Source organism: Hipposideros armiger, unplaced genomic scaffold (genome assembly GCF_001890085.2).
Source record: "Hipposideros armiger isolate ML-2016 unplaced genomic scaffold, ASM189008v1 scaffold_52, whole genome shotgun sequence".
NCBI classification, from domain to species: domain Eukaryota; kingdom Metazoa; phylum Chordata; class Mammalia; order Chiroptera; family Hipposideridae; genus Hipposideros; species Hipposideros armiger.
Window position 1 is genome coordinate 3,665,061 of NW_017731402.1, and position 23,309 is coordinate 3,688,369.

The window sequence follows — 23,309 nt, forward strand, 5'->3', positions numbered from 1 at the left end:
CAGTTAATTCTTTTAGGTTTCAAATTCGGTGGGTGTGGGGTCGGGCAGAGTTTCAGCCAGCTTCACTGAAGGAAAGAACGATTGAAACCTCTCCCTGCTCCCTGACACCTGCTGCAAGAAGGTTATTGAGCTGGCGACTGCGGCTTTCAGCACAGTAAAGCCTGGATACAGATATGACTGGGCAGTGGTGGTGAGCAGGGCTGGTCCTCGAGGGCCGTGGCCATGGTGCCACCTTGTAGGTGAGAGCCCTTTTAGGACAAGGTCCTTGTGCCATCTCATGCCAAAACACTTTAGATGAATCCAGAGTTGATTTACCTGGCAATCAATTCTACTTGTACACTAGACATTGTCACAGGGAAACTGGCTTCCTGGATATCTGTTGCTTTAAGAGGACTTACCACTAATTCCCCTAATTTTGGTATTGAAGTGTTAGTGTAAATCATTTTGCTGATAAATTATAAGTCATTGTTGAAAATCAGTACACTGGATACTAGAATGAAATAATCATATGACGAAATATGTTGTGCTGAGTACTCCCTTTAAAAACATATGTGCATACTTGTATGGTGTGGGTGTGTACATATGTGAGTTGGGCATGTGTGTGTACGTATTGTGCACATAAACATATGTATCCATATCCCATGACCTTTCTCCCCTTTCTCCGTGTGGTCACATGTATAAAGCAACTTTGATCAACTAAGGCTTGGCCTGGGGAAAAAAGAAATCAGCTATTGTTTTGAAACCCTCAGTGAGATTTTAGATTTTCCACATGTGTTTCAGTTGTTTTCGAAAGTATTCATAAGCAGTGTGTGCCACAGCAGCAGACCCCTTATCCTTTGCCATTGTAGGGATTTCTCTCCCCTGCCTGATGAGAAGCAGTCGTAGGTTCATAGGTGTGAAGAAATAAATGAGCGCTGGTAGTGATGAAGGTGGTTAAATACTGCCCACTTTGTTCCCACAGCTTAGTCATCCAATGGAGGTTTGTGAACAGGGTCCAGAAGCAAATGAACGCCTTCTTGGAGGTGAGCTGCGCCCACTGGGGTTCCCTGCCTGTAGGGTGAGAGAGAATGGCTTTTCTCCCGGGGGTGGGGTGGTGGGAACGACCCTGCACCGGAAGACAGGTGTAGAGTGGGAGCGTTGTGGAAAGGTCAGGACTGCACACATCACACCACGGATCTGTCCCTAGGTCAGGAGCGGTCAGCCACTGCACTGCCACCCTTCCATTTGTTTTCTTTTGTTTAGCGTTCTCTTGCTTTGCTTCTCTTAGTTTTGAATTTTCCTCAGCTGTTTTTAAAGATAACTTTTTACACGTTGATTTAGAAAGTCAGGTTCCCCCACAGAGGCTAGACCCACTGCCTGTCCCGCTGTTCCAGGCGGTACCCGGGTGACGGCTGAGAGATGCATTGTGCCTTTTGCTGTGGTGACAGGTTCTCAGAAATCTGGGGGCTCGGGGCTGAATAGTATAAAAGCATTTCCAGTCATGCACCCCACCCGGTACCAGTGCCCCCCCCCGACCCCACTTCCTTCATGGCTGTCTTCAGAGTCCCTCACAGACTTCTCTCTTATGTAGGTACATGTGAAACACATTTTCTTAAGCTGGGTTTTTATCTTACACCACGCCACCTGTGTCAACGTCCACCCTGTGAAAGGGCAAAGCAGGCACTTCTCAGACCCAAGGATTTAATGTCAGTGATGCCCCCAGGCCCCTTGTGAGGGGCCCCTAGAGTGGAGGGGAGGGGTATTCATCATTTAAAAAAAGGTTCACTTTGACCAAAAGTGAAATTCCTTCTTAAATCCTGGCCATGGGTATTAGTTACTTGAATATAGGAATGAGCCCCACGTGCACTTTGTAAATCTCCCTGGAACCAATGCACAGTTCTCGGCGGGCACTGCTGCTAAGCCTACTGCAGCTCAGTAACCTACACACGGTGAGAAAGCCCCAATCTCTGGCAGAACGCTCAAAAATGTTCAGGATCTAGGGGCATAAATGTGAGTTTGAGGTACTTGAGAACAGCAGAGTTCAGTCTTTATTTAGATAAGAAACCCAGGAAGCAGATTCCTGGGTCCCACCCCCGGAGGGTCCAGCCATGCTTTCAGAAACTGGTCACACAAGACCCAGGAGCGCAGAGAGGGGTCCTAGGTCCCTCCACTCGTTAGTGGTCCTTTGCTGGGCGCCAAAGCGGGTTTCCGAGCCCCCAGTCTCTTCCTTACCGATCACACTGCCTCCTTTTGTGTTTCATCTAGGCACCTTCAGTGTCTGATAATGAAACGTGTTCTCTTGCACGTCTGGGGCTTGTGTATTTCAGGTCACCCTCACTCACAGCCGTGTGTCATAAATGGCTCTGGGACTTGGCCTACCTACAGTAACGCGTATATTCATAGGCTTTCAAAACACACTCAAGTACCTGAACCTTCTAGATCCTACTATCTCCATATTTTATTTATATTGTGACTATGCTGTTTTTATTGGGACTACAGCTGCCAGCTACTGTCACTGGCATATGAATCATTAGTAAAGAATGTATTTTCCCTGGCTAACTTTGTTTTTCCTGTAAAATTTGTCTCTTTCAAGGAAAAAGGTGTTTAGGGTGTTTTTTTTTCTTTTCTTTCCTCTCTTTCAGGGATTCACGGAACTGCTTCCTATTGATTTGATTAAAATTTTCGATGAAAACGAGCTGGAGGTTTGTATTGTAAACGTTTTGTGTAAAATAGGTTTTCTTTTAAAGTTTCTCATTACTTTACAAATGATATTTTCATGTTCTCTGATCCATGATGTCCTGGGAGTAAGCTTAGGTGATGTTTCAAATATTGAGACAAACAACCTCTCGGAAGGGGAAACAGCCCAGGTAATGAGCAGATATAAATGGATCTCAAGGAAATCTGTGCGCTGATAAGAGGGGGAGCAGAGATGGGTCTGGAGTTTTAATTTCTAGTATGAAGTGTTGTGACCTGTACAAGCTTTAGGCTTGGGTCCCCCTTGTCACCTGCATTGTCTCTGTGATCCGTGGTGGCAGCTAAGACTTGGAACACACATTCCCTTCATTTGTTCTTATGAGTTGCCAGCTTTCCTCCTTTGCACACGACAAAGTGCTAGCGCTGAGGTGAGGCCATTTCTCCATGTGCGACTTCTTCGGTGTTCACATCCTGCCCCGTTTACATCTGGTCACTCTCCTTTCCAGTTGCTGATGTGCGGCCTCGGCGATGTGGACGTGAATGACTGGAGACAACATTCGATTTACAAGAACGGCTACTGCCCCAACCACCCTGTCATTCAGTGGTTCTGGAAGGTAAGGCGAGGTCCGCCAGGGCCCTGCTCCCCTCCTGGGCCAGGCCCAAGGGCTCTGTGCGGCCCTTCCCCATGGTCTTGCTTTAGTCCAGCTGCTGGAAGTTGGGGCTCTGTTAGTACTTGGGCTGCCGGGGAAGAGAAGAGGCAAATTGAGCTAGACATAGCCCTTCCTGCTGTATTTCTGTAACTCCAGTAGACAGCTATCCTTGGATAAGTCTGATCCTTTCCAAAGCACACTGCCTTTCCCTGACCACCGGGATAGAGTGACTTCTGTTTGAGGAACCCACTGAGTGGGGTGATGCTTAGAAGGAGGTTGTTGGATTCACAAGTTGGGACTAATCCTGCAAAGTGCACATAAGAACAGGAGGCTTCTCTGGGTGGAAAATGTGCTTTCGGGTTGACTTTTCCAAGAGGCTGTTTTCAATTAAAAATCATTTTCCCAAATTTTTTTTTTTTGTTAACTCCAACAAACATTTTGATCTTTTCTATCTTTCAGTCAAAGATGGCTACAAATAACATTGGATTTACTATCTTGGGGGCCAATGTTTGCACTCTGTTTAGCTTAGGAGAAAAGTGAGGTAGGAATGAGTGGGCCCAAGGGAGAGACAGTGAACTGACTTTAAAAGAAAAGTTACAGGGTAAAAAAGCTGATGATTTTACAGAAATAAGAAATCATATCCCTTGTTTTCATTTCTGAATGTCCATTTTTAATAATATTCTAAATGCTGGCAGAAATAGAGATAAAAAGAAAAAAGCATAATCTCAAATCCTAGTCCAAGTCTCGTCTCACTCAATTTTTATTTTGGCTATATATATATATATATATATATTTTTTTTTTTTTTTACAAGTTCAAGTAACTTTACCCAGTAAAGCTAACTTGATTCTTGTAATAATTCAGACATGTAAGATACACAGATCATTTTAGAGGCCTATTCTTGTCTCTGTTCTTCTTTCTTTTAATAAAATGTTATCTTTAGAGAATCTGTCTACAGTCTAAAATTCCACCTCCTAACCTGGCTTTCCCGTGGGGTCGACACTTCTTGAATCCTGTATATTTATAATTGGCTTTGGGGAACTGGTACACCTCACCCACTGAAACTTGAGCTCGGTGCCATCGAAGAGTTTGCTTTTTATATCATTTATTTTTGTTTATTGGCAGAAGAAGAACGAGACATTATGATCTCTTGCTCTCTAAGGTGAGAGAGGACAGTATTGTGGTAGCTATAAAAAAATTAAAAATGGCCATTTCAGAGTCAACTGTCTAGGTCTTCCATAGCCATATAAATAAGGTTAAGTGTGCCTTGCCTGTGTTACAGCAGTGTGTGCCGAGTGTCACGTGGGGATATAATGACCGTCTGCCTCTGTTTATAGGCTGTTCTGCTGATGGATGCTGAGAAGCGTATCCGGTTACTGCAGTTTGTCACGGGGACGTCCCGAGTACCTATGAATGGATTTGCCGAACTTTATGGTAAGCGGGATACTATCTCTCTTTTTTTTGTTGTTTTTTAATTTTGTTTTGTTTTGGTCTGTCTTTAAAAACTAGATTTCGCAGAATCAGCCACGTGATGATAAACTGAACGCTTAAGGGACTCCTTGCCTCCAGGAAGCAGAATGCTTTAGTCCCTACTAGAGATTGAAAAAAATCATTCTTTCTGCTCTACTCAGTAAAGGTCACATGTCATTTCCCCCCCTCCAAAAGTAGTTTCAAACGTAAACTCCCAAGGTTCCACTGAAAGGCAGTAGCTGTCTACACCTTCGTATGTGGTTGTGTCTGTTAAGCTTGGCGCAATTCCATGCTGGAGGTGACGCGGAGTCTGTAGCAAGGTGGTGCAAACCTCTTGTTTCCGCCAGCGTTAAATAGTCAATATTGTGCTGTACCCCTAGACGGTGTCTCAGCACACCCTCTTTCCTTTTGCTTGAGTCACACCTTAGCTTTGCTCTCCAGTCTTGAGCACTCCCAGCATTTATTTTTGTCTTTCTTTTTATTTTTTTGTCTAGGTTCCAATGGTCCTCAGCTGTTTACAATAGAGCAATGGGGGAGTCCTGAAAAACTGCCCAGAGCTCACACATGGTGAGTGACAAAAAAGCACAGTTGTCAACAAACCGTATTTTAAATACTTAGCTTGTTTGCTGCAAGGCTAGAGGCTGCAGAATGCCACAGCCCCTACCCATAAATAGCTTAGAGTCTGAAGTGTTGGTGGTGCCGATGAAAACATAAATTGTATAGAAATGTGGATGAAGTTTTAAAGCAAGCTTTGAATGGACCCTGTCTGCGTGGCACCTACAGGGTTAAGCCCTCAGCGCTGTGGGGAATCCCTCCGCTAAAGCCCACCCCTTCCTAATTACTCTAGGAAGCAGAGATTTCACTAATATTCATTGCGCATGGATATGATGACAGTTCCCAAACTCTAAACAGATGAGGTGTTTATTCCAACCTTAAACTGACTTTCTAGAACTTGGGATAAAATTCTCCGTAGAAACATTGTTTTAGAAAGGCCTTCCAGGGCCATCAGCAACCCACAAGTCTCTGGCATTTGGTAACAATATGACTGTGGCCTGAGAAGGGGAAGTGGGCTGACACGGGACCACAGCCCAGGGAGATAAGGTGGAATGTGGCAGCCTTCAGGATGCAGGGCCAGGAGGCAGGTCTCCCGTTTCTCCAAAGAGTTATGTAAAACCCGCTCAAGGATGACACTGGCAGCGCTCAGTGCCCTCTGGCTAATCCGAACTCCGCTGTCCCTCGCGTTGGTTGTCCACCCAGGCTTTTATTTCTTGCTCTAAGGAAGCGAGTGGAAGTGGGCCCTGTGGAAATGGCGAGCCCCACACCCAGCCCATCATTCCTCGTGAGCAGCAAGGGCTTCAAAAGCCCACTCTGGCCACCAGCGCCACTGAGCGCACCTTGGTGGAGAGCCGAGTGCCCCCTTGGGGAGAGCTCTCATGGAAGTGTGTTTGTGAAACATTGGCTGTGAGAGGTGTTTCGCTTCTGTTTGGGTCCCTTCACTGGAAAGAAAGTTTCTTCCTGTTTATACCATTCGTGTGGCTCTGAATGGAATGCATATGTGATCGTGGCCCCGGCAGACCCTTGAAAGCAAGCTGACTCCAGCTAAAATTGGCGAACACCCAAAACAGTCATCGTCTGTGATTCTCTGGCTTTATTCTCGAGGAGAATGGTTTAATAGTTTGGAGCTTTTATTCTAAACAATACCAGACTCCACTGGAGTTTTTCTGGGTTGTGATAGCCTTGGTTGGAAAGGCAGCTGTCACTGAGCTGAGCATAGGACTGGGGATTGATGGACAATGCCCAAACCCATAGTCTGATAATGAGAAATAGAGGTAAGAACCAAATGACCAGGCACAGCCGTCGTCCACGGGCCAGGCACTCTTTAATCTTTATGGCAGCCTTATGGTGTAAGATTCTCATTCCCATGGGCTAGGAGAAAGCTTGCCCAGGATCCCACTGTTCACAGACTCCCAAATCACAGGATTTGAACTTGGACCTACTGCAATGAGAATCTGCAATCTAACCACGACACTAGATCTAAAAAAATAGTGATGCCAGCGTCCCGCCCTCAGAGGTGTGGACGTAGTTGGTCTGGTGAGTGGCCTGGGCCGTGGGATTTTCAGAGTTCTCCAGATGGTTCAGGCAGACAGCGAGGGTTTAAAAGCACTGCTCTCTCCTCGGAAGGACAAAGGCCTACCTACAGGGGGAAGGTTACCCAATGGGCTCTTTTCTTCTCTGTGTGTCATAGAAATAAAGCAACCAAGGAGGTTTCCCAATGATGCTCTCCCCAAACTAACTGCCACCTGGCCAGGAGGAGGGCTCATTGCAAGCAGCCCTGGCTGTCAGGGGTGGGACTTGCTCTGTTTTCTCTGCCGTGTGGCTCTGTCCCCAGCCTGAACCTGGTTCGTACTATAATGTAGGAAATCGGAGCTTGGGTGGCTGCTTCATAGCAACAGTTCCACAATCAGATTTAGCCAAACGTGTGTGTGTGTGTGTGTGTGTGTGTGTGTGTGTGATTTCCTCCACGCTTTATGAAAATGTAAAATACACAGTTAAGCATCAAAATGCAAACCTGATTTACCAGGAGAACAAGAGCTGGGTGATCTGGTTCTTTCTGTAGGGTACTTTCCATAAACCTCTCAGATGGAATTATTGAGTGTCTGATATTTAAAAGGCTTTATTTTGTTTTCCTAGCAAAGGCCACTGCTTGGATGTTTAAAATTATACTTTACTGAGAATCACAGACCTCCCTGCTCTTTGAGACCGACTCAAAATCATTTGGCCCTCACACCTTCCACGTGAAGACACGGAAGCCCACTGAGGCTAATGAGGTCACACAGTTAGTTAGTGGCAGGCCACAGCCAGACCCCAGCCCCCTGACCTCAGCAGTCACAGTAACTAACACTTACTAAGCACCTAGTATGTTCCTGGCATTGTCCTAAACACTTTATGTGATTCAACTCAAATCATTGTCATAGCATTTATAAAAAATGGGTCATATTCAAGGGGGGAAAAAGTCACAGACCCCCAAGAATGCATCTCCAGACCCCATAGGGATTGCAGGCCCTGGACTGTGAAATACCAACTTAAACTTAAAACTAAAGTCACCTTCTGTGAATAGCTCTTTTCAGTGTGGTCTGCAGACGTGGAGTAGTTAGTACTGGTAAAATAATACTCGAGATTATTATCAAAATAAAAACCAAAAAGTTAAAACTACTTCTAGTATCCCTGGGTACCTGAGAACTCCAGTTTGAGAGGCAGTGTTATTCTCGGCTATGTCTTTTGATGTTTAGTGACAGTTAAGAAACCTGAGAGCTCAGTGTCTCTTATTAAACATTTAAGAGGTTGTTCAAAGGCCCGCAATGGACATGTGTCTATTTCTTTACTGCCACTGATAATCATTAGCTTTTAAAACTTGGCACCGTAAGTCAGTGCCGGGAGGAAGCAGTTTTAAATGCTGAGGCACAAGGCAAACAGTGGTTGGAGGTTCAGGTTTGGACTGAATCCTGGCTGTACTGCTTACTGTGTGATCTTGAACAAGTTACCTGACCTCTCTGTGCCTCGAATATCTCCTCTATAAAACAAGGGTGAAGCATTATCTGCCTTACAAGGTGATGGCTAAGATTTAATGAGGCAATAAATGAAAAGTATCTAACAATGCATGGGTTAAATGCTCCCTGAACGTTAGCTCTTATTAAATCATTAGCTGTGGCAAGGGTGTATGGCCATTGTCATGGCAGGTACACGCCAGCAGTCCACCCCCACGGCCATGAATTCTGTGAGGGGCTCTAAGTCTTTGCGCCCCATGCGGGCACTCAGTGAATGGTGAATGAATGATAATAGTGCTCAGTCACCATCTTTGGGCATTTGCTGTGTGCCAGGCACACTTGACCTACGTTCTGATTCGACCCTTTTGTACCCTGCAAGCAGTTTCCCCATTTCACAGAAGAGCAGACAGATTCAGAGAGGGAGGTGACTTGCCTGAGGTCACACACCTGGCCAGTGGCCGAGCCAGAATTGGAACTTGCTTTCTTAGATAAGTGTGCTTCCTTGTCTGAAGGCCTCACCACCACCAGGGTGATGTGTAACACCCTTGAACAAAGCCTCCAGCTCTTTAGGTTTTGTGAAAATGCAGCTTTTCGCTCCAAATGTCGATTCTTTCCCTGCCTGTGGTTGGAGGAAATACCTTAGCACTAGCATCTTGACTCTACCGTGCTACCAGGGTGAGAACTCAGCACAGTGACCTGAACCCCCTGTGCTTCAGGCACCCACATCTGCCGAACAGAGAAAACATGACCCCTCTCCTAGGCCTGCGGCAGAAACAAAAGGATTGACTACATGGAAAAGCACTTGGCTCACGGCCTGATAAGTGAGAGTGGTGGAGAGTGTTAGAAAATGATCCAGCCTCCATTCATCCGCGAGACCTGATGCATACGTTCTCTTGTGTTTCAAGGGTTTTGAAACCTGGGAGTGTATGTCAGTTACCTTCCTTTTGTGTCTCCGTCCCCGGCAGGATTTTTCCAGGATCGACATCCTGCTGTAGTAGAGAGGTCTCATGGACTATTAGAAAATTCTTACCTCCACAGGCTCCATAGCCTAAGTGGTGAGCACGGTTTCATCGCTGGGATTTATTTTTTGATAATCAGGATTTGGTTAAGACATTTCCATGCTCTTGCTCCAACACCACATGCTGCCGCCCCCTTAACCAAATCTAGGAAACGCTGTTATAACTAAAGGGTAATAATAATAATGGCTTTTTACCTACACACTTTTATTACCGTTGCAGCTTTAATCGCCTTGACTTACCTCCATATGAAACCTTCGAAGATTTACGAGAGAAACTTCTCATGGCAGTGGAAAATGCTCAAGGATTTGAGGGGGTGGATTAAGCGCCCCCTGCCCGGGAGTAGTTGTCGGTTGAGCAAGTCCTGCTTGCACTTTCGAATTTGCCTAACAGACTTTGCAGAGACAGTGGCAGAAGAGCCCGTTGCACAGCCTGGCTCCTGGAGCAGAGCCTTCGCCTGGGACTTGCCCAAGTTCAGACGTGGGAACCCAGTCCCAGGCCGCGTTCCTGCATTATTTTCCATCGCGAATTATCAACTGGTTGATGTGTACACTAATTACATTTCAGGAGGACTTATTCTATTTATGTTGTGCCTCTGTAGGCAAAGCCCTTAATAAATATTTTACATACTTTATAATGACAATGAATGGAATTAATCACCCTACAGGTATAGTATTACAACTCATGTTTACTCTTTCCAATGATTTAGACCGATTTTCCGATTTCATTTCATTACAATTAAAGATGTCTCGTGTACTTGGAAAAGTGAGCTTTTTTTTTTTTTTTTGTATTTGAATTTCATACCAGGTTTAATGTCCGTGACATTTTTATTTTTGAAGTACATTGACACCCTACCTTGGACTGTATTAGAATTGAAAAGCTGATTTTTGTCCACAAAAACCTTCTTACAAGTAATTTGAGAGACTAAAATATAACATTAGGCGTAATGATAATTTTTTCCATACTCAGAGAGAATGAAAACAAAGTGGATATTGCATTTTTTTTTGTACAAATTTAGCATAATAGCTACAGGCTGGGAGAATTGTACCATAGCATGGCAAATTTTGTGTCGACTTGAAGGCATCACACCATTATTCCTTAGAAATAATTACGTGTGCTCTCACATTTGAGACAGGGTTGGGCTGTCGTTTCTCATAGAGAAATTACTTCACCCTTCCTGATGCTGTACAGTCGTTCTTTTATTATATTTCCCCCTTTGCTGTTCGTAGTAGAGACATTTGAATGAAACTTGGCAGCACTTGATTTGAAACTGTGGAAAACCAGAACTGTTTCGTCTCCTGTTTGTACATGTTCGCCAATCGCTAAATAACCAATGTTTGTTCTAACTGCACCAACTCTGAAGGCACTTTATGTACTACATGGAGGTCATCCCTGGTTTTGTGTATGTGTTGTTTTGGTTTGGTTTGGTTTTTATCGTAGACATTAAATGTGATGATTAGTTCCTCTCCTCCCTGCACACGTCTTTCTGGTGCAATATCTGTCGATAGTGAACCTGGCTGCTGGTGTATAAAACCTAGCTGTAAAGCTGAGCCTACAGACCCGTCCTCGCCAACCGTTTTGTGATTTCTACGCAAAGATGAATTTAATATGCACTTACTCAAACCGGTTTTGTTACCTGTGACATGTTGCATGCTTCAATACCATGTGTTGCCTGAGCTGTGTCTGTCGTTTGCTAGGTTAACAGTGAGCGTGAAGACATTCACCTCGCTGCGGTCAGGCCGTTAAGCTGGTCGAGGCAGGGAATCAGGGGTGTCTGTGCAGTTTGATTCTTTGCCGCTTGTGATTCTTTATTGTGGAGTTGTGTCGTGTCTTGAGAGAACGCCTGAGGCACTGTGGGAGGTCAGCCACCCTGCTGTCCTCTTTAACCTGTGTTGTCCTAGACTCTGTCGTGGTAGTTAGGGGACACTAGAGATTTGATCTCTTGCCAGCCATAAATAAGACAAAACATGGTAGTTTCAGGCCCTGCATTTGTTCCGTAAAAAAAGGACATGTTGGTGTAAGAAATTCCATTGTGGTGGCTCGTGAGAAGCCGTGAATGTTTGTGGTTGTAAATGAGTTCTCTGAAGGGGTGCGGAGATCTGAGGTGTCTAGAAGAAGGCGAATTTCTACAGAGCTTAGGATTGACTCCCTTTTTATATCGATTTTAAAATCTCTAATAGTGATCAGAAAACTTAGCTGTTGAGTAGTTAGAGAAAAAAACAGTATTGCTCCTTATTTTTTATCTGTTGGTGGGATTTTTTTTCGCTGTGGTCAATGTAACAAATGTCTTGGGCAAAAACCCCCGTGTTGCAGCCCCTCCTGCTCCAGGGTCAGCTTTCTTTTGAAGACTCATGCGAAAGCCTGGCTGGGTTCTGAAGTGATCATGTGACTGTAGAGGAGGACATCCAGTGGTTCTAACATAAGAACTGGGGTTCTTTTGTTGTTTTAAGGCTGCATATTCAAAATCAGAATATTTGTTAAATACACATTAGGCAAAGTATTGAAAATAGGAAAGGAGAAACCATCCTAAGGTAATTTCTATGCCAGGAACAGATGAGAATTATGGAAATACACCCCTAGTGAATACTTGAAAGGCAGTAATTGAGAATGACAGCTCTGTTCATCTGTCCCTTAATATCTGATTTCAATGACAGCTAAAGAGTGCTGGGTTTGGGGTTTGTTTTTGGCTTTTTTTTTTTAAGCCAAATAAGGTTCTCTAGCTCTCAACAATTCTGTGTTTTACCCTTGGTTGAAAATAGTCCTATAATCTTGTTTTCTCTAAATCCTGATGACCATTCTCCATCATCTTCAAGGCATGATGACAGATGGCAGCAAGAAAGGTGCTGTGTGAGAGCAGACTGGTGGGTCATTCCTTGGGCCTCCGTTGGCTCTGGTCAGCCGGCTTGGGGGCAGAGGCAGTGTACCCTTTTCTTGTTCTCCTTAGCAGTGACACTACTCTGAAGTTTAGGGCCTCTATAGCTCTGTTTTAGAAATTGCTTGAATCCAGTTTTTTTTCCAGCTCCCGGAAGAAGGTATCGTTCTTATTGGCCAGTTTGCCATGAGGTTACGAAGCCAGTTCCAGAGTTTCCACACTGTTTGTTGTTGGAGGTCTTTTGACGCCCGTTGTCACAGCTTTCTGTGGGTCCTGGATACTTCTCTTCCTGCCCCTCGTTGGCCTGACGATAAATTTGGAAAGTCAGCCCAGTGGGATTAGCTTCAGGTGGTGTGCTGCTTTTCTACCTGCTGCCTCGGGAACGGAAACAAGGAGGCGTTTGTCTGTTTGGCAGTTGTGTTCAGCTTCAGGGCTCTCTTCACATTCTGTCCCCACTCCCCCACCCCAAAACGTTTTCCATTATTCACTTTTCTGTAACCAATCCTCTACCACATCACAGGAATGTAAGATGCTTCTTTGAGTTTTGGTAGCTGACGTCAGGTATTCCCTAAGGTCAGATGACGAAGGAGGTAAAGCGACCTGACATGGGTTATTTCTCCCACATAAGGATGCAGTGACAGATTCTGAGAAACGGTTAGCAAAATATTTGAACCACTTTCTGCATCTCACATTGTTAAAATAGACAGCATGTACCATTGCTTGCTGTTTGATCTCGCCAGATTTAAATTGTCTCTCTTGAAAGCCAAGTTCATGTGTAGTAAATTACTAACTGTTGAACATTTGACTAGCATTTTCCTAAGTCTTGTTCTGAAATTTTAAAATCTATAGAGACAGCCTGGGTTAATCAATTCTCTAGCCCCGCCCACTGTGTGTGCTAGCTTTCTTTGCTTCTTTCCTCCTCACCCTGATTCTGGACGCCTTACTGACAGGGAGGGGAGGGGCCTGCTGTCTGGTGTCATGCTCTGCCTTGCCAGTAGGGGGTGCTGCTGTTCAGGGTTACTGCCTGAGCTGTTCCCTTCCTGACCCCCCAGGAGATCATGCACTACCTCTGTCTCATTCAGGATCTGGGGTACATCCCGATCAGTCATGTCAAAAACTGCCAATTTCAGGTTTGAGATGTGTTTTAAAAAATCCTTATGAACTCCTCTTTGTACTTTAGATTTTAAAACTGGGAAGAAAATGTGATATACTTTGGACCACTTTTTTTAATTTCTCTAAGCCTTAATGAACAGTGTATATACACTTGCTCACCCATCCACCCACACACACACCACACACACACCCCAGAGTGTTTTCGGTGTGTCAGAGAATGCCGTAGCATCAGGACATGAGCTTTGTGTAATGTTTTATAGAAAAGGAGAGCTTTCTGTGTTTGTGTGTGTGTGTGTGTTTGTGTGTGTGTGTGTGTGTGTGTGTATGAGGTTTTCCAAGAAAACCTTTCATGAGATGTCATCTTTGGTTAAAGGTGTTACACGCAAAGCAACGCATGTTTAAAATGCATGTCTTTTTGTTGGTTAGTCTGTTTGTGAGGAGTAACAATAGGAATCTAACCGCACTGGCCACAGACCTCTGTGTACTGCGTTCTCAACCTTGTATCAGTGCATCAAAAGCCTTTCTCGTGACCATCTCCCTGTGTCTGCGAACCTCTGTGTTCCAGTAGAAGCCAGGTCATCCCTCCTACTCAGACTGATTTCACCTAGATTGTCACGGTATCCTTTGCATAACTTTGTTCTTTCTCTACTACTATGTATGTAATATATATACATATATACGTCCATATGCTGTCCAAATATATACGTGTATATTTGTATAGCATTTTTACACCTTTCTTGAGTAATCTGGTTTTGAAAGGGAGTGAGAGTTTAGTCTCTCCTACAGTTTGCTCCAAGCTGTTTCCTGAGAATTCAGACCCCCGGAGCCTGAGAGAACCCCCCGAAGATGATGTTAATATGCTGTCATTTCTTAATTCAGGATCTATTGTCAAATGAAACATGAAAAAACAGTGACTTTTAAGGTGAAAAGAGTTTCAAGCATTCCAAATGAATTCTCAATGTTTCATAACTTTTTATTATAAACCCACCTCCTAATATAAAGCCAAGTACTATTTGATATGGTGATTAGAAACCAAACTGCTTTGAAATTTTTTTAAAGACAACCTATGGACAATGCTCATTTTCACAATCCAGAGTAGCTTTAAACTGGTTGAATTTGATACAACACAGAAAACGTTTTGTTTAAGAATAAATCCTTTTGGCTTTTCATTTTTCTTGAGAAATTGTAGATTGTTTTCCTGACAGCAAAAGAGCAATGTGACAAAATGAAGTCGTTGTAAAGAAGTGATGCAACTTGTCAAATATTTAATAAAGAATTATGGAAGCTGGAACATTTTCTACATCAAGTATGATGGGTTGTCTGGTTTTCAAGCTTGTTCGTGAAGGTATCACCTGGTGTCGGTGGGTTAAGTACCTGTAGAGTCATAGTATGTGGGTTTCCTTCATCTCCCTAAAAATTCCCCACCTTTAAAAACATCATTCAAGTCTCCCCAAAACACACGGCTTAAGCTTAACGGGATGCACATCTAATCTTATCCATCTGTCTTTTTATTAAACTCGAGAACTGATGACTTGATTGAACACGTTACAGCCTATACAAATCCATCTCTGCAAAGGCCTTTTTCTAGCCTTGACCTGACTGTGGCTCAATTTATGAGTTGACAAGATTCTGTCATGAAGCCCACAGTGGTTCTCAGAAGAAGGGCTGTCAGAATCCAGATCTTGTGTCCATCTTCTGGGAAAACTCACAGACTCCTCAACGTTTTTTGCCTTTTCCTGGAATTCTAAGCCTCCTCTTTGATGGCCTTGACCTAGCCCCTCAGGCACTGCCAGGAGCTAACATCCAAGCAGGACACAATTTAGTCCTTGATTTCTTGTGACTTGTCTTTGTTGATTAGCGGTGGATGTATCTCGCTGGAAAGGTGTCAGAGCCGCTGTGAGCTTTCATATGTTCTCCCTTAGAGAAAAACACAAATGGTGGAATTAATAAAATCAGGGAATAAATGATTATACCTCATTTACACAGTTGCTAGGTTAACCAGCTCTGAACTTGCTGTGAAATTTTAAAGCCCCCCATGAAAGTGGTGAGTGTGGGTCTCCGGGGACTCTGATTCCCATGGTTGACTCTGGCGACAACATTCAAAGGGATCCCGGGACGTAAGGATGCAAAAGCCACTTGCCGAGCGATCCCTTGGGTGCACCCTCACCTGCGAAAGAACACTTCTCAAAACTGCTTTTGCAGAGTGATCAGGCAGTGGGATCTCTAAGCAAGTATTTGTAGGACTTGAATTGGGCAGGAAAGCACATGAAGAGAGCACAGACTCCCATCAGATGTAGAATTCACCACCCTGTCACCACCCTGGGGCCACCTGCTGGTGGGGACTGAGGAGGGTGAGAAGATTCCTTCCTTCTTAGAGCAGACCTCAGGCTAGACCCATAAAAGGTAAACGAGCCCCAATCAGCCTATCTCTTCCTGCCCAGCCCCAGCCCCTCCCCCAACCAGGGCCCCCATGCTGCCCATGCACCTCCTTCCCTTCCCCCAGGTGGGTCCTGGCCATGTTCCCAACTGGACTGCCAAGTCATACAGGTCACAGGTTAGTGGTGGAGAGCGCCTCTCTGCCTTTAGGCCGAGTGACATCTCACCTTAGCTGGGGCCCTCTTCAAGGCACCCTCCGGGGTTCAGTGCTTCAGGGGAGGATTACAGACTGCCCATGTGACTCAACCTCACCCAGGCCCACTCGCGGGCAGAGCCCAGCTCCGCCATGTTCACCTGCAGGACTAGATCTTGAAGTTTGAGCTGGCTGTTCTAACTTAATCCCGTCGTCGGCAAGGTGCCCCCCGAAACTTGCCATTTCGGTTGTGCTTTCACACGCGTTGAGGGGGCACCTCATTTGCACTTCTGCCGCCTTCGTGCATGGCTCCGTTGTACCGAGCAGCCACAGAGAGAGCGACTCGGGGTTGAGATGGTGGGAGGAGAGGGCGCAGGCTTCCTCCCAAAGTGTTCTGCTCACCTCACCGCACCCCAGTGCTTGGCAAAGCCTGTTTTTGCTCCAAGGGAAAAGCTAATTTGCAGACAAATGAGCCTGGAGGGCGTGTAGGGCACACAGAGCACCCCACCCAAACAAACAAGACTAGGCGCTGAAGGTGATTAAAGGGAAATTACACATTTGGGCAATGTCTGAGCCATACCCTCTTGTGAGAGTTCTATGAACAGTTCCCAGAATTAGGAAGTAAACAGCTTTCAGTCCTGCTCGGCCCTATCCAGACTGAACCAAGAGACAAGCTGAAGGTAGAAGACTGCTCTGCTACATGCCCAGGGCTCCTCAAGCTCAAATCACACCATCGAGAACATTTGACCCAGAAGGGCCTGGGCCGTGAGAGTCCTGGGTTCTTGCCCTTGATCGCTCCACATGTGACCAGAATTTGTCCTCACCTGTTTTTTCAGGAACTGCCAGGGTAACCCCACCCTCCCCTGCAGATACCCAAAAAGGTGACAACCATGGGTGCCTCATTCCTGGGACCTGGAGGCCCATGGGGAGGCGTGATCAGCTTCTCACTCTGCCCCTGTGGGGCCGTGGGTGCTGCATGACCTCATGCACTCTGTCTCCTCTGTCCAGGGCTTGTCTTCAGCAGAGGGGCTGCCCATCACTAAGCCAAGATTGAAAGGAGGGCCACTAACCGCCCCACTTGGGACAGCAGCAGACACCCTCAGCCTCGAGGCCACTCCTGGCAGAGCTAAGCCCTGGGACAGGACCAGCAGGCCTGATCTTCCTGCTTCCACTTCCGTCAGAAAGCCCTGCAAGCACATGAAGCTGGTTTCATTCCCTAAACCTCCGCATGGAGGGAGACAGCCCAGCACCCTCAGCCTCAGGGTGGGGAGAGGGCACAGAGGGGGTGCTGGGTGCATGAGGGCCCTACTGCCCCAGACAGCCTCTCTCAGCATCTTGAAGATCTGGATGGAGACGACACCAAAACAATTTAAGAGCTTAAATCGCCCTCTAGGAACACATCCCGGTCGGGGGACAAATCTTGGCAACCACCTGCAGGAAATTTTGTCCCTTCCTAGTCAGGGCCAGAGCCCACCACTCCCTTTGACTGTCGCCTTGTCTTCCTCAAAATTCAGGAGAAGCCCTTGAGCCAGAGTAAGGGCCTAAAAACCCTGGAGTGAAGATGCTCTTCATGGGGATTGTCTGGCTCTCTGCACCCTCACAAGCTTGTACCTCTTTTTCTCCAGTTACCTTCCAGGGCAACACAAATGTATCTGCCCAATTGAAGAGAGTCCAGTGAGGGCTGGATTCCAAGAACTTTATGGCTCTCCAGGATGGTGGTGTACTTTTTAAAGTTTCTGTTTGATAAAGGATTTAAGATGTTAACTTACATTTAATAGTATTTGTGGCAGAAAGTTCGGGTTTGGGGTTTGTCTTTTGAAGTCTAGTTATTTAGCTATCTTACAAATTCTGAGAGCCCTTCTGCCAGTTGCAGGGAGGGTGTCCTCTCACTCCCTGTCATCACCCCTCACCCCCAACCTCAATCCCCCTTCCTGGACCTCACTCAACTGTATTCCCCTCTGGCCCCACCTCCTCTGCCATCTATATTTACGTAGAAGATCCTTGCTTGTTCATCAGTTGAGATTATCAGGGGGACATACTCCCCCCACAATGTAACAAGTGTTTAAACAAAACTCAGGCCTTTGAACCCCAATTCCAGTTAAAAAGTAACAGGCTGGAAACCAGATCAATAGGAGACAAATATTAGCTGTGGGGGCTGGAGAGACACAGCATTGGGAAATACCCATGGCTGGCGACATGCAAAGAGCAATGGTCATACCTGCCTTGGGGGGACCCAGGAACCTCAAGGACCCTGTGACCTTGAGCCATTCATTCTCTTGCTCTACACGCTTCACCTTGAAGCCCCAGCCCTTAAGCTAGCTTCCAGAACCTCCTTGGTCTGGACAATAATCTCCTGAGCGCACACCCCACTTTGTTCCTCTCCCAATGTGCAACCCAGTGTGCACACAGCCACGGGTGTAGCCTGACTCGAGTCACCAAATTCCCCTGCAGAAATGCTTCAAAGGCTGCCAGTGTTGACTAATGAAAATCCAAACCCCTTCGCCAGGCGTTCCAAGCCCTTCATGCAGGATCCTGATCACTTGCCCTCCGTGCCCCAAGTTCACTCAAATAGACCATCCCCCCATCACACCCCTTCTATTTACCTTTTTGCCTTTGCTCATACTGTTCTATCCACGAGGAGTGAGGGACCTTCCCACACGTCCTAATCTACCCCCATCTCAGAGCCCGTCTCAGATGTCACCTTCGCCAGGAAGCCTTTCCTGATTTCTTCCCACCAAATGAAGTTCCCTCCCTCCTCTGAAACTACAGTGCTTTGCCCCTTTCTGCCTCTTGTTGTGGCTGTTTGTTCCTTCCTGTACGTCACCACAGGCAACCTGCAAGCATAGGGTTACAGCGGTGCTCTCTGTGCCTTGGGTGCTCCGTAAAGATGTATTAAAAGGAACAGGATAGGTGCCTGGGAAATGGGGTGAAGCTGCTGCGTATGGTGAGCTTGGAGGTTGTGGACAGAAACAGGAACCAGGCTCCCACAGAAACAGGAACCCACTGGTTCCTGTTTCTGTCCGCTCCTGAATAATCATCAAACATGGGCCAGGCTGATGAGCGTCTTCCACCCCATGACGCTGCCGAGGGGCCAAGTTGATTGTCTGTAAGAAAGTCACGTGGGGTCTCTGGCGAGGAAACAAGGAGACAGTCAGCCAAAGACAATGAAACTGCAGAAAACGATCTGCTAAGAGTCACACCGCCTTAGCCCGAGTGTTCAGGCACCTGCCAACTCTCCTTGTTACCTAAAACATTGCAAATAAACACATTGCCATTTTTCTCTCTGCTTCTCATCCTTTTAGACACAATTTTCGAGCCTCCTGTCAGCAACACTTGAGTTCTCGAGACATGGCAGTTTTCCTGGAGGTTCCAGGCGTCTGAGCCACACTTAGCTATCTCAGCAGAGACACCTGGCAAATGATTTCTGGTAGCTGCTAAGCCGTCTCCTTTAGCTACTGACCAAGAGTGGGGAAGAGGCCTTGGTGCTGGAATGGGAGGTGGTCCTGGAGGAAGTGAGCCTGCTCTGCCTCTTGGTTTGCGGGGGGCAGAAGCTGCAGATGAGAATAACAACGTCTCCCTGGGATCGCCCCAACTCAGAATGATGGGAAATTTCAGGAATTCACAATTGGTCCCCCGCTTAGATTAGATGAGGGGACAGCACCCAGAATGTATGGCAACAAAAGTTGTAAAATGGTGGTTGGTGGGCCCTAATTTGACTGCCCATGAACTTTTTTTTGGCCTTCCCAGAATTTTTCAATAGGAAAATTTCATCTGAAAGTCAAGTTTTTTTCCAATTTCTCTTGAAGATTTAGAAGACCTGGCCTCCATCAGCAGGAGCTGAATAGGGGGTGCCCTTTTTCAATGAGGCACAAACCTTCCAGGTTGCCGCACTCCCCTCCACTCCCTACAGGTCACACCTGGCCGACTTCTTTCATCACCTGGCTGGCCCATGTTAGCATTGGCGTTTGCAACCTCTGCACGTGGCCATTGGCAACGTGGAACAGTGTGAGATTTGGACTTGAATTGTCTCATAATGATCCGATTTCTGTTTACCTGGAATGTGGCTGTTCTCCTTCATTGTCCCAGCACATCCCAAGGGCCTAGGGGCTATTGAGCATGTACATTGGGAGCTCAGTCTCATAACTATTTCTGAGTCTTCCCATCCCCTCGTCTTCTAATAGCTCAGCTGGGTTGGGAGCTACCCAGGTGTCCTGCCCAGTTTCCTGTCCTGGAGTCCTTGCTTTTATCAAGCCTGGGAGGGGAGGGTCTGGGATCCCCCATTTTTGATATTACACAGGTAGAGCTATATCTTGGGGGAGGAAGAGAAAAAGAGGCTCTCAGAGGTGACGGCATCAACCCATCCCCCACATCTTGGAAAATTATTTTATTAAAGACATCCCAATGCCCCAGAAATGTTCCCTCTTTTTCAAAGCCCTGCTCCAATGAAGAGTGGGAGAGTCTAGCTGTTTGAAATATAAATTTCCCAGGCCCTACTCACCCCAATTTAGGGACAGCCCACCCAATTGCAGGCCTGGTCCCAAGGAACCATGTGAAGTCAATTTTACAAAGCCTACCACTAATGTCATGGAGTGTGAAGGAATGCCACAGAGAGTAAGACAGACAGGTAGTGTCCTCTACTAGAAAGCATTCATTCATTCATTCATTCAAGAAGTACTAATTGATCATTATTTGAGCCAAGCATTGTGCTGAATGCTGAGGATGCAAAATGGAAAATCTTTGACCTTAGGAGGTTCTCATTTAATGGCAAGACAGAGGAGAAAAACAATAATCAGGACAAAATGGGCTGCAGATCCACAATCCAAACCTCAGGGCCAGGGACATTTTGGAATGCAGATTTTCTTTCTTGCATTTTATAAAAGTACTCTGTTCCATACCCCATAGCTTATGTAACATTGCTAGTAGAGCCTGGGTCAGCACGCTGTCGGGGAGCCCGTTAGTATCTCTACAGCAAAGCATATTAATATTCACACTAAGTGGAATAAATACTGTAGATAGCATGTTATTTTAGGTCAGGTTTTTGCCATCAAATGAGGTTTTTGCCCCAAATGAGATTGCTTCATATTGATAAAAAATGGATATTGGAATGATAAATTAGGGATTGTGTCCCTGCCCAGAGGTCCAGGTCTGTCAAAAAGTCTGGTAAAGAATTTGTCCTGGAAGAGATACGGCTTGAGCGGAAACTCGAAATATCAACTTGTCAAGAAGAGGGAGAACTTTCCAGCACACAGCCGCAAGCCATCTACAAAGACTCAAGCAGCCCACGGAGCAAGTCGAGCCAGCCTCCTGCTGCCCAGGTGGGAGACGCTGGCACAGCACGGGCCAGAGAGCGCTGATCACCTGCATCTGTTTCACCTGGGGATGGTGATGAAAAGCAGGAAACCTGGGCCCTCGCCTAAAGCTTCTCAGGGAATGAGGCCCTACAAACGCCATTTAAATAAGTTCTCTAGGAGACGCTTCGTCACGTTGAAGTCTGAGAACCACTGATTTAGTGCACTAAATTCAATACACAAGGTAGGTGCATTATTGTTCCCATTTTTCAGATAGAAAAAAACAAGGTACAGAGAGGATGGAAAAATCTCATCCAAGGTCGCAGAGCTTGTTAGAGAGACCAGTGGTCTGGTTTTAGGGCCTGTGCTGTGAACCCCAGTGCTGCCTTTGTGTTGATTTAGGCCTCCCTCCCAAGCTAGAGCCTCCCTCCACCTGAAGCCACAGCAAACCTGGGGCTTTGGGTACCCGGAGCACTGGGAAAGCATCCCTGAAGGTGTCCGTCATGCCCCTACCCACAGGGACCTGTGCAGAGCAGGTCTCAGGGAAGGAAGGCAGCTTTGGTCTGTCCCCCTGGGGGCTGGAAGCCACAGAGAGAAGTTGACCAGTTTGCGATAAGCCTGTTGGCCTTGGGGTCCAAAGCCCATGTTGCTCTACTTTTTATCTTTGTTATTGCTGTCTCTTTCAATCGCTTCTGTTTGAGGAGATGGAGCAGGGACGGGGGTTGGAGTCGCCTGACCGGATGGTCAAGCCGGGCCAGCAGTTTGCCCTCTTCTTGTGTCAATTCCAAAAGGCAGGGTTTGGAAATCAAGTCAACAGAGAGCTTGTCTTCATCTCCACATGAACGGCCATCCTGCATTGTTTGGAGAGCATTGGGAAATTCTGGGAGGAGCGGGGTCAGGGGAAAAGTCAACTTCCACAGTTCTAAGTCTCTGCAGCCAGCTTTGGTTGCCATGTTTCTATCAGCACACTTACCGCTCACGTCAGAAAGAAAACGCCCCAGGCTTGTGTTGTATCCCCCTCCCCACCCCATCCACCCACCATGGAATTACATGGGCATCAGAAAATGTTCTGAAACATTCTGCTTTCTCCCCTGACACTGGGTGTCTTTCATCCCTGCACAAACTGTCACCAAGCAACCTCGTGTTGGTGGCCCCGGCGTTCTTGCTCAAGGACAACTGCTCTCCAGCTGAAGCCAATTCAGAGAGGATTGGCATCACACTTGTGGCAAGAAAAATGGCCAAATGCCAGAGGTAGGCATAGCAACCATCTACTGGGAGAATTTTTAAAACAGAGAGCATTAGACATTTTTTCTTTTTTCTTTTTCTTTTCTTTTCTTTTTTATTCCATACCCCTTGCTTTACAGATGAGAAAACTAAGGCTCAGAGAGAGGTGGTTTCTTGCCAAGATTACCCAGTTAGCAAATGAGCAAATGGCGGGAATAAATCAGAGCCCACTCACCCACCCACCCCACCCCGCCATTGGTTGGATTTTCCCACCCCACTATTTGGTCATCTTATCATTTGTCTTCAAAACTTTCCAGTTCATCTTCTCAATCATCCATTCAGCTTTTTATTTATTCTTTCTGGAACATCTTTTATGAGCCACGTGATGGGCTAGAATCTGGGGATAAACTGACAAGACCTGTTCCTTCCTTTAAGGAACTTCCAATAAAAGCCTTTCGTGGTTTCTCCTTCTTTCCTCCGTCTGCCCTGCAGAAGTGGCGATGGGTGTTTCTTCACCCCTAACCAATTAAAGCAGAATCTCTGGGACTGAGGCCCAGACAATCGTCATTTAAAACTCTCCCAAGTGAGCCAAATTAAGTAAGAGCACAGCTTTCGGGAGCCATGAGCCTCAATTCTACCTAATGTGGCTCCCTGGAGCCTTGCTCCTGGCTGCAGAGGGAAGAGAGTGGAAGTGTCTGAGCCCTGTCACCACTGTCACACTTCCTCACCTGTCACCTGTGCAAACAGGAGGCCAGTGCTGCCTCCCAGCAAACAGCCTCTGGGGTCTGAGGCCACTAAAATCAAAAGAATTATCTGCCATAAGCAACTCTACAGGAAAAGAAGCAAACGGGCCAGAAAAGTAGCTGGAATTTACAATGTGCACAGAGCAGA

The 23,309-nt window shown here is 46.2% G+C and overlaps 1 protein-coding gene and 1 long non-coding RNA gene across 20 annotated transcripts in view; one reads left to right on the plus strand and one right to left on the minus strand.

Annotated features, from left to right (window-relative positions):
• Positions 1–14,628, plus strand: part of NEDD4L (NEDD4 like E3 ubiquitin protein ligase) — a 270,127-nt gene extending 255,499 nt beyond the window's left edge. For 16 of the 19 annotated variants that reach the window (XM_019640653.1, XM_019640654.1, XM_019640648.1 and 13 more), the window contains 6 exons: positions 962–1,022; positions 2,622–2,681; positions 3,180–3,287; positions 4,659–4,755; positions 5,286–5,358; positions 9,575–14,628. In XM_019640653.1, the coding sequence (XP_019496198.1) occupies positions 962–1,022; positions 2,622–2,681; positions 3,180–3,287; positions 4,659–4,755; positions 5,286–5,358; positions 9,575–9,677 (502 nt within the window). In that variant the 3' untranslated portion in view covers positions 9,678–14,628. The remainder of the gene's footprint in view (positions 1–961; positions 1,023–2,621; positions 2,682–3,179; positions 3,288–4,658; positions 4,756–5,285; positions 5,359–9,574) is intronic. The other 3 variants (XM_019640655.1, XM_019640652.1, XM_019640642.1) reach the window with 1 other exon arrangement.
• Positions 13,410–17,524, minus strand: LOC109381742 (uncharacterized). The gene is made up of 2 exons (XR_002123803.1): positions 15,941–17,524; positions 13,410–15,254 (listed from the first exon to the last, which is right to left on the minus strand). It is a non-coding gene; the product is annotated as an uncharacterized LOC109381742 (long non-coding RNA).
• Positions 17,525–23,309: the final 5,785 nt, after the last annotated feature.